The sequence below is a fragment of the Miniopterus schreibersii genome (genome assembly GCF_964146895.1).
Source record: "Miniopterus schreibersii genome assembly, chromosome: 14".
Taxonomy (NCBI): Eukaryota; Metazoa; Chordata; class Mammalia; order Chiroptera; family Miniopteridae; genus Miniopterus; species Miniopterus schreibersii.
This window is the reverse complement of record NC_138114.1, coordinates 42,611,172-42,631,382: the sequence shown is the minus strand read 5'-3', so window position 1 is coordinate 42,631,382 and position 20,211 is coordinate 42,611,172. Positions and strand designations below refer to the sequence as shown.

General features: G+C 45.1%; 1 protein-coding gene across 1 annotated transcript in view; it reads right to left on the bottom strand.

Moving 5' to 3' along the window:
* Positions 1-20,211, bottom strand: part of SORCS3 (sortilin related VPS10 domain containing receptor 3) — a 449,042-nt gene that overhangs the window by 125,785 nt on the left and 303,046 nt on the right. Inside the window, exon 6 of the mRNA XM_081158097.1 lies at positions 5,614-5,678. Coding sequence (XP_081014223.1) covers positions 5,614-5,678 — 65 coding nt within the window. The remainder of the gene's footprint in view (positions 1-5,613; positions 5,679-20,211) is intronic.

Here is a 20,211-nt window from a genome sequence, read left to right as displayed (position 1 = left end):
GTATTCAACGCCACCTCAAACCAAATCAACACCCACCTGAACCTCGGCTCGTGGCAAGTGGGCTATTGTGGCAAACTCATCCCACTCCTTGGCTCTCCCCCTGATTGCCACTGCCCAGCATGGCACAGAAAGTCCAGTTTAACAGGAAAGCAGCCCTAAAATGAGTCTCTGAAATCCACATAAGTTTCAGGGGCCTTGCAGTCTTGAACTGGGCTCATGTATTAGAAGTCTCAATGCTTTTATTTTTTAAAATACAGAGCCATGAAAATAAATGCAGTGGTCCCCAGTTCCTGGTGAGAAGCCAAAGAGGGGACTTGAGAAGAATAAATGATCAGGCAGACCTGGCCACCAGACGGAAGTGACTGAGGGTCGCAGGGGACTTTGGGTGTCACAGGTGAGCAGAGGACACCATTTGTTCAAGGCTTGAATTTGCAAAAGGTCTCAAATTTAGGCTTTGGATAGTATCTCCAAATGAGGCTGGATATAGTCATAAAAGATTCCATGATAAAAACCGAAAGAAGACATTCATCATATAACTTGAAGTCCCAAAATAGGCTTCTAACAACTGAGGCCTCTGTTGATTTTTTCAGTAACAACAAGATGCCTGATGAAACGGAAGAGGCCCAGGTCTCTGGAGGGTGTTGTGGTACCTGAGAGCAAGACCAGTGCAGTGAAACACGCTGAGTTTGAATCCTGGACCTGCTACTTGCTCACTGCTTTTCATCTGTGGGGTGCAGACAAATTAGTATTGGCCTCTGAGGACTGTCATCAGGATTATATGATTATGTATGAAAAATGCTCAGTACATTGTTGGGTAAATTTTAAAAGATCAATCAATGTTAGCTCTTTCTTACTATGAAGGAAAAAAGAAGGGGGCTTAATGCTCAGCATCTCTCATACATTCAATTAATAATAAGTGATGTTTTATTTTATTGTGGAAAATCAAAAGACCGTGATAGCACAGGTCCTGCTAGTAAAATCATATTCCAAACTTATAGCCCTTACTTTCTTTAAGTGTGATGGGTGTTCAGGCAGGAAGAAAAGGGCATCGAGCTGGAATAACCGAGCAGGACCTGAAGGAGAAGGCACCCTTGTGTTTAGCCTGGATGGACAAGTGTGCTGTGTGAGAAGCGAGCTCCTGAAAAGGGAGTGGAAGCCGCACATGGAGAGTTAGGTAGGCAGAGCTCCTGGAAGGCACTATATATACAATCGCATGTGGACTTTCATCAGTGCTTATTCCTGAACTTCCATTTTCTCTCCTCTCCTTAAAAATAATAATAATAATAATAATAATAATCCTCAAATGAAAAACCAGAAAGAACAGACTGGATGAAGATCTCATTTGCATGTCCTTGTGGGAAAACCAGAGAGCGACTTCCCAAATGTCTGGAAGTCACATCACCCTCTTGAATGATATATTTCTAAATGTCAAATGTCTTTCTGATGTATTTCTAGGATCTGGTGAGACCACTGCTCCACTTCCAAAAGCTAAAAGCCAGAGGCTTTGCTCCCTGCACTGTGAATAGAGATCTGTTTGACAACTTTAGAAATGCCTGGCCCTGCCGGGCGGGGCGTGGCTCGGCTCAGCAGTTGAGCATCGACCTAGGATCCAGGTGATCAGGGTTCGATTTCCGGTCAGGGCACATGCCCGGTTTCGGGCTTGATCAATGACTCTCTCATCATTGATGTTTCTATCTCTCTCTCTCCCTCGCCTTTCCTCTCTCTGAAATCAATAAAGATATATTTAAAAAAAGAAAGAAAAGAAATGCCTGGCCCTGTTTCAGCTAGCTCTACTGCTAGAGGACCTTTAGGGAAGGTGCCACTATCTCCCTAGTGTACCCAGCCTCCACACCCTCTCACCTTGTGGATGGGCCAAGGGTCTCATATGGAGAAAAGGGGTGGCCTCAGACTGATGGATTCATTCACTTTGTACTGGCTCAAGGTATATAGAGAAGCTGCATGTGTTGGATACTCCCTGAGGTTCCAGAAAGCAGAGAACTTAAGACAGGTTCTTGTCTTCAGGAGAACCCCAGACCAATAACGGAAATGGGATATTCACAGGTGAGCGTGCTTTGGGGCCTATGCTGGATAGAGGACAACCAGAGAACTGGAAATGTGGAGAGAGAGAGAGGGAAGGAGATAATCTGGGATCCTTAGCCTTCTGTTCCTCCTAAGAGGTTGCATTTCTGCTAGTGTGGTAGAGCCCAGGGAGACAGCTTCTAACTTTCTCCATTCAGCAGGGCAAGTTTCTCATCTATCTACATCAACAAGTTTCACCACAAAGCCCAGCATTTCCCACTCTGCCAAGCCTTCCCCAAAGGGTCATCTCCTTAGAAACAGGAATAAAGTCTTAGAAATCTTTGTTTCTATCCTCAGGCTAATTCTAAGCCTCTGTAAATGCTGGTTAAAACTGAATTGAATTGCATTAAAAGCCTAGAATTTTTTTACTTTGAGTTATATTGTGACTAGTGATTATGTTTTGCCTTTGAGATTATTAAATATTCAACTATTGTAAGTTTCTATATTCTTGTCACCTCATAGAAAAAACTTCCCATGATTCCCTCAACTTCCATCTCTTTGGGTAATATACATATTATCAAAAATTGAAAAAGGGAATTAAAACTGTGAACAAAAGTAAATTCAGTTCTTCAGGCCTTCTCTCAGGAAAATACCCAGGAGCTATTTATTTTAAATAAGAACATAAACTCTCAAATGCAAATAAGTAAAAACAGATTCCAAGCAACTCTGAAAAGTTATTTAGCTTCCATAAGCCTACTGCTCCTTGACCAGGGAGTTGGGGCTAATACGTTTGCAAGCATAATGCAAATAAAGGACATTGATGTTGCTGCAAATGCCTAATACAGCACTTGAGAAGTGGTAGATACTAAAAACAAACCCAAAAAAATCAACAAACCAAATAAAAGGTAGCTTCCAGTTCTTCCTTTTAGGCTTATGGATTTAGAGTTTTTGTAAAACTTCTAACTGCCCATAGGAGAAGTCTAATGTCTGTGCTTTCTAATGGTGTGGGAGTTTGGGGGGGGGGGGGGGTATGGCTCGCATAGATATAGACATTTAGAAATCATAGCAACCTTGAATATCTTCGGTCTCCTGACACTCCATCTGGGGCTCTTTCCACTCTACTTGCCAAATAAACTAATCCTGAATATGACAACTAGGCGATGGTGATGATGGTGGTGATGGTGGTGATGACAATAAGTAACACTGTTTAATGTTTGCTCTTGTGTTGTCTGGCATTGCAGGAAGTACCTGCATTAACTGATTATTGCAAGAATGTAAAAATCATTGCAACAACCCAATACAGATTTACAATTATCATTATGTCCATCCCATAGAGGAGGAAACTGAAACACAGAACAATGAAGAAATTTGCCTGAATCCTACCATCTAGGAAAGTGACAGAGCTGTGAATATAACTTTCATTTCTTTAGGGTAAATATGTTGCATCCTAAGGGGTGTGTAACTTTATAAGAGACTGCCAAATATTCTTCCAGAGTTACTGTATCATTTTGCATTCCCACCAGCAATGTATGAGAGTTCCAGTGGCTTCGCATCCCTGTCGGCACTTAATATTGTTGGTTTTCTTATTTTAGCGATGCTGGTAGATATGTAATGACATCTTATTATGGCTTTAATTTGCATTTACCTAATGTCAAGTGATGTTGAGCATAATTTCATGTGCTTGTCTTATATCTTCCTTGGTGTAAATAGTCTTTTCAAACTTTTGCCCATTTATAAAAAGTAATTGGGTTGTTATGTATTGCTATGTTTCGAAAGTTGTTTATATGTTCTGGCTGTAAGTTCTTTGTTGCATGTATCACTTAAATATATTTCCTCCCACTGTCTTTATTGTACCATCATAGATCACATAGATGGCTTTAAGAGACTGACATGGGAATCAGAACCAAGGCGGCAGTTGTCTGGAAAACTGGCCTGTGGGTCATCTTCTGAGCATTATCGTCGGCTTTCCTTCTACTGTCCTGCTATGTTTCTTCAAATCCCTACACCTCTTTCCTCAGTTTTTTTTTTTTTTTTCCCTCAGCAGTAACAGTCAGATAATACAATTTTGATTCCAGGTTTCACCATCCATATGATCAGTGAATTTGAGTACGTGACATTATCTCCCTAAATCTTAAACAGTTCTTTTATTTAAAAAACATTCAAGAGCGTGGGTCATTCCTCAGGCCTGTCTGCTTCAGAGAAAGAAAGAAAAAATAAAGCACTAGGCACAGTGCCAGACATGTGGTAATGCTGACTGCTCTCTAACTCTTCAAAAATAAAAATGAAGCAGATAAAATATATCACCCGAAATGCATGTTCCTGGCATGCATCTGTGTTTGGCCTCAAAAAAACACATATTTGGACAAAACACATGCATTTTTACTTCATGCATTCAGAATGATATTCCAGCACTCACAGCCACGTTAAAACAGACTCTCCTGACATTCGTACATTTTATAATTTCTATAACATCCGTCTCCATTTGGTGAACCCATAGCCCTGTGCAGTGGGCAGGGCAAGGATGGAAAAATCTCAGGTAACAGAGAAAGTCAGAGCAGAGCACAGAGAGTTTAGAGTGGGGAGGGGACTTCCCCAGTCTCAGTGCTAATAGGCAGCTGAACCCGGGATCCCAATTCACCAGCAGGTACCTATTCGGCCGCATTCTTAGATCACCACCATTTTCATGGATTATGTGGCTCTATTTTTGACCTAGAATACTCATGTATTTTAAATATTTCATATACATAATATGCAGAGTGTCCCAAAAAAATGTACCCACACTTTTAACCCATTATTAATTCCAGTGGGTTAAATCTGAAAAAAACAGCAATTGAGCTATCAGCTGTTAAAGTGTATGTACATTTTTTGGAGACACTCTGTATTTTCACATATTTTTGTTTAAGTTGATTTTATTTTTCTTGACTAGGAAAGAGCCTTATAAATATGATCAACTCTGGGAAGAGTAAAATGCTTAAAGTGGTGCAAAATGCTACTTTACCAGTCCAACCTGTGTAAGACGTACAGACATGCACAATGTGTGAAGCGGTCACGTGTTTGAAACCGGGGGGTTTCTCTGCTGTTTGCAGGGAAAATACAGGTCTCGGGCTCCACTACATCTCCAGGGCCTGGAACAATGCCTGGCACTTAGTAGGCCATCCCTAAGTATTTGTGGAATGAATAAATAAAAAGCTTTGCAAATAATCGCCCAGTTACTTTTGGGGGTAAGCTTGAGTATATGAAGGGTTTGTTTTTTCAAAGCTGGCGACTTCTGCAATTCACCTAGTGAATGCAAAATATCGTGATGAGCAGCGGTCATCCCTGTTTGAGTGACACTGGGGATGCCGGAAAATGACTAACAGGAGCCTCAAAATTCAAGTCATGGACTCACATCCCCTGCATTCATTCCTGAGGGTTTATTTCAATGAAATGCCTCCCTTGGGACCAGAGGCTCTCAGGGACTCTGGGAAATAAGGATGGATGAGGCAGCCTGGAGCTCAGGGCTTGTCACCCTCCCAAGCCATTAAGATGCAAACTGGGGGGGAGAGCAAGCTGAGGCGATCGATCTGGGCCCAGCCCGGCAGAGGCGGCACTCACGTCCGTCCGCGGTCCGCACCTCCATGTGCACCAGGTCCGCCTCCTTATCCAGCCCGGCCACCGACCTGCGGGAGGAAGGGAGACAGAGGCTCAGTGACCGCTGACGGCAGGCGACACGGGAGCGCGCGGGTGAGTCCTGGGAAAGCCATTTCCTCCAGAGGGCCCGTCCTGCGCCCCGGGGACCCACAGAACGAGGCCACCGGCGGCCCCGCAGATGTCAGCACATGAGTCCCGGGAAGACTGTGACTCAGACACACACAGAAGAGCCCAGAGCCCAGAGCCACGCTGGTCTAAACCTGCCATTGCCCCTCCTCCGCCTGCACCTTCTAGGCGGCTGCCTCTCCCGTCTCACTCTCACCTCCCGTCTCCCCGTCTCACTCTCACCTCCCGTCTCCCCGTCTCACTCTCACCTCCCGTCTCCCCGTCTCACCTCCCATCTCCCCGTCTCCCCGTCTCAGTCTCACCTCCCATCTCCCCGTCTCACTCTCACCTTCCGTCTCCCCGTCTCAGTCTCACCTCCCGTCTCCCCGTCTCACCTCTTACCTCCCGTCTCCCCGTCTCACTCTCACCTTCCGTCTCCCCGTCTCACCTCTCACCTCCCGTCTCCCCGTCTCAGTCTCACCTCCCGTCTCCCCGTCTCACCTCTTACCTCCCGTCTCCCCGTCTCACTCTCACCTTCCGTCTCCCCGTCTCACCTCTCACCTCCCGTCTCCCCGTCTCAGTCTCACCTCCCGTCTCCCCGTCTCACCTCTTACCTCCCGTCTCCCCGTCTCACTCTCACCTTCCGTCTCCCCGTCTCACCTCTCACCTCCCGTCTCCCCGTCTCAGTCTCACCTCCCGTCTCCCCGTCTCAGTCTCACCTCCCGTCTCCCCGTCTCACTCTCACCTCCCGTCTCCCCGTCTCACTCTCACCTCCCGTCTCCCCGTCTCACTCTCACCTCCCGTCTCCCCGTCTCACTCTCACCTTCCATCTCCCCGTCTCGCCTCCTACCTCCCCTGATCGAACCCACCACACCCTCCCCTGCCCTCCCAGCAGGAATGCGCTCGCTATTCCCTACCCGTTCTGTGGCTGTGGAGGCTGGATTAGCCTCAGTCCTGGCTGTTTGTCCTCCTGAGAGATCCCAACTGCCCTCCCTTCCTCCTGCCTTGCAAACAATAAATGTTTAGTGACAAACATGCAAAATCTGGCCCGACAAAGACAAACTTCTCCCTGCAATCAGAGTGGGAAACTTTCGAGCTCTATTGCCAAGAGCCAGAAGGGAGGCTGAGAATGCTTACAAAGGAATCCTCCTGCCCTCAGAGCTTCCACATGTAAAGCTCAGCAGCATCTCCTGCAAGAGATATCCTGGCCAGAGCGTGAGACTCAGAGAGCCAGCTACAAAAGGCAACAGAGACATTACGACATTCCTGCGCTAAGGAAGTCACACGGTCCACGCTCTCTGCTAGCTCTTACTCAGAGCCTGTGCACTCTCATCTTAAATATCATCCTAAGATTGGTTTCCTGGGTTTCCAGCCCTCAGTAGGTAAGAAGCAGCAAGTTAGAAAGAAAACGTGGAATTTGGGATAATCAACAGCTGGTACCTGGAGAGCAAGGCAGATAGAAAACCTATGAAAAACAGAGCTAAGATTTCAAAACGCAATCTTCCACCCCTTACATCTCCACACTTCTCAACGGCCCTGAGGTCATTACTGTGTTGCAGCATCAGTGCCTGACATCTATACTGAGGGGCTGAAGTTTTGGAAAACTGGGAGCCGGGGCCTAATGGGACCAGTGAGCCTGTCTGAGAGACCTGGGTCACAAGTGATATACATTAGGAAAAATAAAATAATTGTTAAAATAAAATAATTAGGTTCTAAATGGTTAAACGTCAGTTACTTACAAAATTCATTCCTATAACATATTCCTTTTTCCAAAGAAGCTGAATGAATGAGTCCTTACTCTAATGCTTCCTTTTTCCCCAATGACCTTTACTAAACTTTTAATTTTGCTTCACCTCATTGGGTCTTAAGGACAAACACCTGAGGTAAGGACAGCAGGTATCATTAGTTATATATGATGGAATGAGAAACTGAGACACAGAGAAATCGATGTTTCTCTAAGGTGACACAGGGACTAGGCCAGAACAAGAAAGAATTACTGACTTCTCAGCCAAGAGCTGCTCCTCTCCTCAGCTCTTATCTCTTTTGCTCGCAGTGTCCTTCCTATCTAACCATTTCCCTGCCCCCTTTCTTCTCAAGCCACCTCTCACCCTTCCTTGAAGATCACACGGCCTCACCCCTCCAGCAGCCCTTCCATCACCCATCTCACTGAAGAACCTTTTATCTGCTCCCATAGCTTCCTCTCCTTGGTGGTCCTCAAACCTGGCTGCTCCTGAAAGTCACTGAGGGAGCTATGAAATTACTGGATGCCTGGGCCTCTCCCCAGACCAGTGAAAAAAAAACTTTTGCAGGTAGAATGAAGGCATCAATATTTTTTAAATCTCCCAGGTGATTTCAGGCACAGCCAGATGAGAACCAATGTCGTGCGTGGCTCAATGTCATCACTCATAATTACACTTCTGTGTCCTCTCTACTTGGATGCAAACTTTAAAGAAGCAGGATCCTGTCTGCTTATCTTTAAATCCTTGACACCTGTGTACCTACTATATGTTAGGTGCTACTGAATGACTGAATTAATAAACAGCCCAATCTACCCATGCTAATGCCAAAATTTCAATGTCAAACTCAATTGAGACCAGACGCGCAGAGGGCTGAGGGCAGGCACCAGAAGAGACTATATGGACATCTTTCCTGTTCCACAGCCTCCCTGTTTCTTTATAAGCAAGTTGGTATTGTCAGGATTAGAGGCTTTGCGGGTATTATTTTTCTATCTTCTCCCAAGGTCAATGGCAGGGTAGCATGTACAGAATTGGAACCATAATGACAAAACCTAGCTGTGATCATCAAGTACTATGCTCTATAACAAAAGGAGGAAAGTCCTTGCCTCTTAGGAGCTTAAAACAAGACAGACAACACCCACAAAACAAGTACTAAAACTGTTCCCTCCTCCAGGATTGCTCACTCCCTTCCGCCTACCTAAAATCTATCTCTCGATGGACACCTATGTTGCTTCAATATCTTGGCTATTGTAAACAGTGCTGCAACACACACAGAGACGCATACATCTTTTCAAATTATTGTTTTTGATATTTGGATAAATACCCAGAAATGGAATCCTATGGCAGTTGTATGTTTAATTTTTTGAGGGCCTCCGATATTGTTTTCCATAGTGGCTGCACTAGTTCACAGTCCCACCAACAGTGCATGAGGGTTCCCTTTCCTCCACATCCTCACAAGCATTAGTTGTTTGTCTTTTTGACAATAGTCTTTCTGATGTATGTCAGGTGATATCTCATTGTGGTTTTATTTGCATTTCCCTGATGATCAGCGATATGGAGCATCTTTTATTTGTCTATTGGCCATCTGTATGTCTTCTTTAAATGTCTATTCAGGTCCTCTGCTCTTTGTTAATTAGATTGTGTTTCTGATGTTGAGCTGTAGGAGCTCTTTATATGTTTTGGATATCAATCCCTTATTAAATATATCATTTGCAAATATATTCTTCCATTAAGCAGGTGGCCTATTCATTTTGCTGATGGTTTCCTTCTCTGAGCAAAAGCTTTTATAGTTTGATAGAGTCCCATTTGTTAATTTTTGCCTTTGTCGCCGTTGCCCAAGGAGTCATATCCAAAATAATATCGCTTAAGACTGATGTCAAAGAGTTCACTGCCCTATATTTTAATCTAAGAGTTTTATTGTTTCAGGTCTTATATTCAAGTCTTTAATACACTTGAGGTTATTTTTTATATGGTGTAAGAAAGTGGTAACTATAAAACAGAATAATAGAACAAAATAGAGTTAGAGTGTATCAAGGATGGGGGACATCTGTAATACTCTCAACAATGAAATAAACTTAAAACAACTAAAAAAAAAAAGGAATAAATATGAATCTATGAAAACCCTTATGAACATTTACAAATTCCTCAATGGTGAATTCTCTTGTCATAAAGTTTTTCTAAAACCCAATATGATTGGGGAAATCTAGTCTTTTCCAGTGGATCTTTCCATCCTTCCTCAAGAAGGGAAGCAGGTTCAGCCCCCCTTGTGCAAATTTCTCACCACATTTTGAACATACATGTATATACATACCATATATATATATATATATATATATATATATATATATATATATATATATCTCAATACTAATTTGTCAGTTTCCACATCTGTAAAGCTGTAAAGTGGGAATATCATCATACCTACTTCCTCATGTTATGGGGATTAAATGAGCTAAGTAGTAAACACTTAGGACAGTGCCTGACCCAGGAAGCACTCTTAATATTTAAGCTATTTTTATTTTTGATTTGAAGTACAGAAAACTCATCTGCCTTCCTGTCTGCCTTCTTCCCTCCCACATACCTGAGTTCTACATTTGTTGAGTCCTAGTAATTATAGTATTATTCTAGGCACTGGGTACAGAAAGTTCCAGCTATTGGAGAAGTTCAGTTTAGGCACCACCCTCCCTCTACAGTTGATTATACATCACAAATCTGGAACCAACTCTTGGTAAGGGCTCGTATAATGCCCTGTTCTCCTCTCCAGTATAGAAATCATTACACTGGATTGCATTGCCCTTTTTTTTCACTGGTGGGATATAATCTTTGACCTCACAGGCTTTTGCTGGATCTTTATATCAACATTTCCATTGCAGTGCTTGGATTATCAACAAATATTTGTTGAATGAACAATTATAACACTTTCATCCACTCAGACAAACTTCATAAGGCCCTGTGTAAGCCTTGAGCTCACGCCTGGGTCTCAAAGACAAACGTTCCTTATGCTCAGAAGGGATCTCATTTTCCTTCCTGTGCACCAGACAGTGTTTATCATGTGGGCTGCTCAACTGGTGCTGAAAAGGGGGGAAAATCACAACTAACAATCCCAACATCAGAGCATAAGGACCATGTGAAAGCCTGAGAGGAAGGGGGGTGATTTTTCTCCAAAATGAGAGCCCTTCTGCCTTCTGAGCAAGGACCAAGGACACAGGGAACAAAAAGAAATGAGAAGCCAAAGCCAGCCCTCCAGGGAAGACCCTGAAACCAGCTTCTAGGACCCTGCAATCATAGATGTTGCTGCGGGAAGTGCAGATGTTACTGATGGAAGTACCTGAAAAAGGGCAAGTGGCTTTCAAGCTTATTTTTAGCAACTGAATTCTCTGTTCAAATACAGTCTCCAAGTCCTAATATAAATTAAGTCACAGGGAACGTAGGCTAACAGCTCACCCACACACAGCAGTGCCCGAGGAGCTGGATGCAGCAACCTTTGAAACACCCGCATCTCGCCAGCCTCTCCATATCATAGATCAGAAAACTCAGCCTCACATAATTATCCAAAGACACACAGCTGTTCTTTGTTAGGTGGCCCTAGAATCCAACTTGGAACCTCAGCCCAGACCCTTCAGGACATACTTGCTGCCATGAGGAAGAGGCTGGCTAAACTCCTGTGTGTTTTTTCTCCATGTGGATATGAATCCCCAGAGTGAAACCTTCCCCAACAGTAAGCATGAGGCAGTACTGAGGGTAAAAATACTGATAAAGTCAAAGGAAACACTTTATAAACTGATCAGCTATACACTTAAATTACAAAATAACCTTCTCTCAATATGTTTCTCCAATTTACACACAAATACTCACCCCCTTTATGTCTTTGCCCAGGCTGTCTCTCCACCTGCAATACTTCTCTTCTACTCTGCATATCCCCTGGCTATGGCTCAGCTCAATACCTGCTTTCCATGAAAGCTCCAGACCCCAGCTATTAAACTCCCCTGGAAAACTCTGTAAAAACATAGAATACCAATGCACAGGCCCTACTCCCAGAAATCCTGGTTTAATTAATCAGGAGCAACACTCCTCTCACATCTGAGAAGCTTCAGAATCTCCTTGTTAAAACACGGATGCTGAGCTCCACCCTCAAAGTTTATAATTGGGGGGTGGGGTTGGGGTAGGGCCCAGGAATTTGCAATCTTAGCCAGTGCGTCAGATGATATGATAATGACAGTCAGGGGTCACATTCTGAGGACCTCTCGCTTGGAGTCTAGTCCAGGGATCAATAGTTTTAGATGCTCCTGGGTGATAAGAGTGTGCATCCAGAGTTGAGAATCACTCATTAGAGCTGAAACACAAGCTCAATAAGCTGGAACTAAAATAGCCTTTCCTTTTTATTGACTTGCAGGGTAGTTAAGGGTATGAATCCTGGAATCAGACTCTCTGAGTTAGAGTCTTGGGTCCCTCACTTACTAACTGTAGGATCACAGGCAATTTACTTAACCTCTCTAAGCCTCAATTTTCTCATCAGCACAACAGGGAGATTATAAAAGCACCCTTCTTACTGTTTTTATGAAAACTAAATGAACTATATAAATGCATGTAAAACATTTTGAAGACAGGGAGGCATGTATTAACACTTGACACTATATCATGCTTACTATATTAAGTGCTCACATTATCTAAAGTGCAGCTATATTTATTGAGCACCTAATGTACCAAAATTTTTGCTATCAATTTAATACGTTGTCTCACTTAATCTTTAAACCAGCTTTTGAGCGAGGCAATATCTTTTTTTTTTTCAGATGAGGAAATGGAAATTTTGAGATGCTAAATCGCCCAACCAGAGTAAGAAAGAGATCGAGCCTGGATTCAGATATCGTTTTTCTTACCCCACCTTTAGTTATCTGTGTACGTGAAATGTTTCCCCTTCTTGATGGGACTCTTCCTAAAGGCAGGCTCTAGATCTGATTAAATTACGGTTTAATTTGATTAAGCCATCGTGCCTAGCACTGTGCCTTGCTTGGCATTTATTAAATATCTGTTGAGAAGATGGATAAATACACAAGTGGGAGTAATAATAACCTCAGCAGTATGTTTAAGATAAATGTTGAAAACGGCTCCATATTATGGTGAAACAGATTTCATTCACTTAATTAATCCCTAGGCAATTAAGTGAATAAAGTCTTCATTTTACATTATTATGCGGCTGTTTTCACCATTTATCCTCAAAGCAATATTGGATCTGTCAAACACACAGTCAGCTGTGATTCCTTTGACAAATGTGGTCATCCTGTGGAAACGCTGAGGCAGCGAAAACTCAGGGATCGCATCCAGGTCAAAGGAGCGTGGCTCCCCTCGCGGGCGCTTTGGGAGCTTTCTGCCCAAACCACTGGCAATCCCCCTGCCTGTCAACTGCTGGCTCCCCTAGATCCATCGGCCTCTAGGTGCAGAACCCCATGTTCGTGTCAGTGCTGTTTGGCCCTGTCCCTTGCGTACAGTTGATTAGATCAGGGCTAGAATCTCAACCCAAGCCGGGTCAAAGAGATTTGTTTCCCAGACTTTAGGATAGGTTTGAGAAACGGTAGCATGAGACATGGAGCATCTTGTCTTGGACACCTTTAACTGTTCTGCCAGAAAGAAGAGAGCAGCAAAGGTAAGAGACAGAAAGAGAATACTCCGTGAGACTCTGGGGTGGGGTCCTTTCTGGGGTCCAAATGCATTTCTTCTCTTGAATCCTAATTATTCTCTTTCTCTCCCTTTAGTTAAGCTTCCTCAGGTTATTTACTGTTTCTTGCAACCAGAGGGTCATTACCAAGACCCTCCCCCCAAAGTTGCTCAGCATCTGCAGGGCCTTCTCATGACCCCTGGATCAGCTCCTGTCCCTTCAGCGTTCTGCTTCTCCAGGCAAATTAAAAGGACCGTTGGCTACTAAATCGGTGTCTTTCAAATGGCAGGCTATGCGGTCCCCGCACTTGACAGTTTACAGTGTAGCACTTTCATACCATGGTCTAATTTTATTGCGTGGATCTTGGGAAGTAGACAGCATTGTTGCCATTCCACAGATGACCAAACTCAGGTAGCAGGGATCACTTAAGGTGATCAAACAGAGCTGGGGCTCCTGCCAGGCCCCACCGCCCCTGAGCTCCGAGCTCTCAGCGCTGTGCTTTCCACGGCTGCCTCTCACATGTAATTAGATGCAAGATTATGTGGTACCGACTGGAAGTGCTGGAGGAATTCAGAGAGTTAATTAAAAAAAGGCAAAGGGCATGAAGGAGACAGCTTGGGAGGATGTTTTGGGGAAGTTCTAGAGAAAGGAGAGGAAGGGACCAGGGGTATTTATAGACCAGTGATGTGCAGAAGGGGGGGAAACGTGCCACCTCCCACAATTCTCATCAAGTTAATCGATGTTGCCAATTACCGTGGTAACGTTTTTAATTGCATCTTAGCTCCAAAGAGAATTAAAACAGAATTTCCTCATCTTTGCCCCAGAACTGTTAGGGGCAGGCGCTCTGGTATATCACACGGGTGTGGACATAGCCACCAGAATCTGAACCGCAGCCCACGGCATGGGAGAGGCTCCCTCACACTGTTCCTGGTCTGTCTGGGGTTTTAGGGAGTCGGTAGAAAACGGGCATCTGCTCTGAGTTCATGTGTACGGGGGTGGGGGGTGGAAGACCATCGGCAAGTGCGGGAGGGACTGGGTGATAACCACGTGGAGACCCTCATTTAGAAGATGGTCCCCGAGGAGAATGTGCCCTTTCTTACGGTGGGTAGCTCCCTGTGATATAATGCTGTGTGTGTGACCTCATCTAATACTCGTAATAATCCACGTGATTATCAGGATCATACCTGCCTCCCCTCTGGGCTGTAAATTTCTTGAAGGGAGGGGCTTCACCCCTCCACACACACCACACACAAAGCTGGTGCTCAATTATGATGTTGTACAAATGACCAAAACTCCTACGAGGGAGGAACTGCTTTTGTCTGTGTTTTCCAAACAAGGGACTACAGGCTCAAGGGAGCTAAGTGGCTTGCGGAAGTCACCGCAGCTAAGGAATGACAGCTTTGGGATTCAAACCCAGGCCTGATGGCCCGCCTGGAGCGCATCCTGGGAGGCAGCACGGAGGCCGCCTTTCTAACTGCAGAAAGAGAGAGGAAGGCGAGGAGGCGGCCACCGTGTGCTAATCAGCTGCTCTGTGCCAGGCACCTTATTTCTTACGCCATTTAACCCTAAGAAGAAACCTGTAATTCCTGTATTGCCCAGGAACTGAAAATGCAGCACTGGAGGGCCCGAGGATTTAAGTGACAGGCTCAAGATCCCTCAGGTCGCAAAGAAGGACAGGGGGTTCCAATGACTCCAAAACCTGGAGGACATAGCTTCCCTTTACTTCATGGTTCCCAGAGAGTGATACCATCCCGATCAATTTACGCCCCGAAGACACAGGGCGCTGAGGGGAAGAAACTGAAAGTGTATGATTTCCTGTTCCTTTGAGCAATTCCTTCAGGGACAACTTGGGGACAAACTGTGATACAGATAACTCCTCTCTGATGACCAACCCCACCCGTGACCCCAGGGCCCCTTTCAATATTATTCTCTCTGATTTCTGCACCCAGTGGCCTCAGGCCTCTTGCCCTCCTGCCCCAGGACCCAAGGGAGCCCTGACCTTAGGCCCGCCCTCCCCGGGTAATATCCTGGGCTCGCAGGTCAACCACCAGCAGCCAGCGGGTATGCCCAGGCCCTCAGCCAACAGCAGCCAAAGGGAGGTCATTGAATCAATAAAGAGATCTCCTTTGGTAACAAGCAAGGACATCTTGGGGGCAGCAGGGCAAACCGAAGTTAACCAGTTGTACAGCAAGTCCTCAAATAACATTGTTTTGTTCGATGTCATTTTGTTATAATGTTGATGAGATGCCACAGCAACTTCACTCTTCTGAATATCAATTAGCCTGTGGTAAAATTTATTTCATTATCTGTCACTTGGCTAAAAATCACAGAACCGATCGATAATGTTAAGTGAAGACTTACTGTGCACATACCAGCACCGACTATCTTCTGGCCAGTGTTACTCTCTAAACAGAAGATACGTGAATGAAATATCCTCTTTGCCTAGGCCTGGAAGGGATTACAGTCTAAGTCACACATATGCAAACACCTGCAAGATCTCTGTGCCTGGGACCAGCACAGAGAGCTCCTGGCACAAGCACAAACTTCCCAATTCAGAAAAAGAAGCCTGGCTGACCTGAGATCAGACATCTTCAATTCAAAGTCAGCACTGGTCCTTTCCCACCTCTCCCTCCTTCTCACTTCAGCCTCATTCAGTACATTTTACTCTGAGGCAGTGACAGGGTGCAGTGGAGTAAAGCATGCGCTTTGCAGCTCAGAGAGATGTGAGTTCAAATCCAAGCCCCTCCACCCACCAGCTAAGCGACCTTGACATGCACCTGACCTCTCTGAGACTCAGAATCCTCACCTCTGAGAAGGAAGTAAGGACGTACTTACCCCAGAGGGTTGTTGTAAGAATTAAACTTAACTCAAGGGTTATTGTGAGAATTAAACCAAACAATAGCACGAGACTCCTAGTACAGGCTTAGAAATACTCAACACATGTAAGCCATTGTGTTTCTGGCCTTGCCAGTGCGTCAGTCCTTGACCCCCCACTACTGCCATTAGCCCCCATTCCCACATTTTACCTGCATAGATACAGCTGCAGGTGCATCCCCTGGCTAAAAGAAGAAACAGATAAAATTATTTACCAGATCCTATCTACAGGTGGAGATGCTAATCCACCCCCCTCCCACCCCCAGAAAAAGGATTCCTCCTAGCCCCAGCAAATTCCAGAGGCCACGTGAAAAATCTCAGGCCCTAGAAAACCGAGCCCGAGATGAGTGTACGCATCCCCGATACAGGGCAGCATCCTCTGAGTTGTCCCTCACGCCTGCATCCGTCAGCCCCGAGACGGACTGCCCAGGGGAAAAGCAAGAAGTCAGGCCCTCGGGAACAATTAAACTTAAACTGAACCAGACACTCTGGAATCCTCTCCCAGGAATCATTCCGCCTGGTCCAGGGCTGGCGCAACATCACTTAATAGGCCCTTTTTCATCTTTAATTTCTCTGATTCAGAAAGTTTACAAGATCAATTGCTAAGAGGACTAATGTGAGGAGATGAGGCAGCAAGTTGCTCTGGGCCTCGAGTCAGCTAATTCCTTAGCTTATAACTAGAGCCCACAGGGACCCACTTATATAAAGCCTGAGGATTCACCTCGCTCAGTCACCCCTCCCATCTGCCAACTCCCTCTAAAGAAAGAATTTGAATTACAATCCAACAAGAAGAGCATAGCAACCTCAAGCCAGCTGGTGCTTCCCAGGAATCGCAGCAACACCTTGCTTGAAACACTTATGCTTCTCCCCAGGGTGCGGCTCACGGGCTCAGGGCCTGCTCCTCTGTCTTCACACCCAAGGTCCCAGGGACCTTGCCTCTTCAAAGATTATCTAATGCAATGCAAGCCAACGTGCTATCCAACTATATGGGTTTAAATCCCATTTCTACCTTTTGCTAAGCCTTGGTTTCCTCACCTGTAGATGGGAGTAACAATAGAGATTCGCGGGCATATAACTAACCACCACCAGCAATACGCTTAGCAAGGCACCCGCGCTTAGAAAATGCTCGTCAGCCCCCAACGGCCATGATGTTCAGGCCACCCAGTGTCAGCGCACTGTACTCATTCAAGGGTTAAGCCCAAGTGGACCAACACCATGAAGCTCCTGTGCTTCGTGGGAAAGACTATACCCAGACTTCATCTTAGCCAGGGCCCTGGGAGCTGCTGCATCCCCTCATAGAAGTGACAGCCTTTTCATTGTGTTTATTACGTCCCCTCTCCTTCATTCCTATAGTAAGTTAAATCCCATGGGAAGCCACATGCAGGAACAATGATGTCTGATGACAGTTTTACCAAATGATGTCTGGCAACAGCAGGGAAGAAGGAAAAATTGCCTCCCATCCAGGAGACCTACATTCTCCAAATGGAAACAGCACCCAGAAGGGTAACCGCTGATACCAACTGTCCTAGAGAGGACACACCCTCCAGGACCCTTCAATTCCCCTAACAGGACACTGCCTCTCTTCCCTTACCATTTTCTGCATATTTTCCTTACTGATGGCAGAATCCAACAACTTTTTCTGCACAATTGGCTCTGGGGGATTCTAGAAAGTCTGGGAAGGAGGTTTCAATTTGCTCGCTTGCTGGGAATGAATTCTGCCTCATATAACTCCTGACAAATTGCCATTTTTAAAGGGTTTGTTAATTTCCAATGAGCAAATGGCACATCAGATATCTTGTTTATTCAACAGATGCTCCTGAGCAAAACAAATGGTTCTTGTTTAACAAACATGGAAACATCTTGTCAGCTTTACTGATATAATCCTATTTAACTGTCAAGGGAGGGTCTTGTGATTTGTGAAGGAAATATGAGCTGTCTCCCTTCAGTAAGGGTTCTCGAAAGGGCTGGGGGTGGTGGTTCCGTGGAAAGAAGTGATGTGGAGCTCCTTCATCACTGCCTGGGACGTGGCTCTTAGACAAAGGACTGTGGATTTCTCCTGTCTCTGAAAGACATCAGGTGCTTGTGATTCAGGTCTGTTTGATCCAGAAATCTCCTTGGTGCTGACTCTGAAAATAGCCTTGAAGGAGACGGCCACCTGACACAGAGGTAGTATAAAACTACGGTTAAAATAGCTTTGGCGTAAGCCTCAGTTGCACCCCAACTCTGATTTAAGCTGTGTGACCTTGGACTGCTCACATGCCACTCTCAACCTCAGTCCCCTCACCTGTGAAACAGGTCTAGCAATGACAGGAAAGGCAAAGAAGCTGACAATAGTGATAAATGGTCATCCAGTTCATCCTAATAACGTTTCAAGACACTGTTAAGTGGAACTGAATGCAGGAGTGAGTCTAAGGGCCAGGGAGGTTGGGAAGAGTCCAAGTCTTCTTATGTTCTCCATTGTTTGGAAGAAATAAATGTGGCATGTTTGATGATGTGAAGGCTTAATGACTGGCCAGAAATGAAATTTAGACAGAGTGGAGTCCTTCCAAGCCTCAAAACTCCAGCCTGATATCATAATTACTTTCAGCCAGTGAGCTAAGGATCTGGCAGCACCAGGAGGCTGGGTGGGGTGGGGACCGCTGCAGAAGAAGGAAAGAAAAAAGGCCAGCTTGCCGGGAGGCACAAGGACGCCGGGAGATGGCCGACCTCTGTCAAGCCCACACGTGCAGGGATGAATCCATCTGCCGATGGGTACAGCACAGTACAGCGTATTAATTATGAGAGCGGTGGCATTTCAAAGCCTCCCCGCTGGAAAGCATCACCGAGAATTACCTTGAGACAACATCTAACTCGCTGAAAATTAATTTACTCCGCAGTATAGATGCTCCGGAGGGATGTGGAGTGAGGCTGACCCCAGCTGAGCGTGGCCCTGCCATGTCCTGTCTGATGGAGTTGCTGATAATAACCAGTCTAAACGCTTGGAGGTCTGAAGAGCCCCAGGCATGGTTAGTTGCCTGACAGAAACTCCACAGTCACCCTGTGGGGTGGGCGTCGCAGTTCTCATCACTGGGCTGAAGGAGAAACTGAGGCTTAGACAACGAAAAAATATTAGAGCTTCTCACGGAGGAGCCAATATGCCTGTTTTAGGAAACATCCTCTGACAACTCTGAAAATGTAGGAGAGAGGGTTTGGGCGGTTGCAGTAGTAAGGTAACTTTTCACCAGAACGTCAGAGGGTAGTGAGTATTAAGTTGGTTGCCTGAAACTACGTGCCTCACCTCCACCGTCCTGGCAAAGGGGATGAAGACCTGCAGGTAACAATCTCATGGCCTGTACACAGAAGTGTGATGGGTCTAGGGTGTGGGTGGGGCGAGGGGGGTCAGGAGATGATGGAGAGTTTGGAGAAATGTTTCAAATATCAGGTGTGAGAAAGCAGTCTAAGCCACGCTGAAGGGTTTGGAACTTGATCTCTAGTCTAGTTTTTCTCGGTCTTGATTCCCCGAAAAAACTATGGTAGATGCTATTTGCATAAGACATAATCAGGTAAGTATGCCGGGATTTGGGGGGAAAATCTCAAATAATCTTTAGTAAAATCCTGCAAAGCAATGATTTGCATTCACTGCATCTCTTATGGCTCATCCAAAAAGGCAGCTTACTATGGTCAGTAAGGGAGACAGAAGAGACTGGGACACATTAGCTGTCATTCAATTGATTTCTGCTCATTTAGGAATGCAAGTATGTAAGAATGACATAATTTTACTGACAACCTTGAATTGCCTCAAATTTTCCAAAAAAAAAAAAGGAGAGATAACTCATCAACATCAGTTCTTTATTACAGGCCACACAATTTTTGTGACACACTTCACAAGTAATCATGATTCACCGCTGTGTCATTACAATTTTACTTAAACTCCTTCTATAGCTCTCTCTTGACTTCAATATCAGCTTTCATCCAAAGGATAACATCACTGTCTGCATTTTAGGAAAATTCCAAGATAATATAAAGGATCGACTCAAGTGGTGGCAAAACTGAAGGCACAGAGGGCAGAGAGGAAGCCGGTCCAGGCAGAAGATGACAAGGCCCTGGTTTAAGGAAGCGTCGGTGAGAACCAAACACTGCAGTTAGGAAAGAGGTCTCGCAGGCGTCATAAGCTTGGCGTGGAGACCAAGTGTGTGCGGATGCCTGAGGGAATAA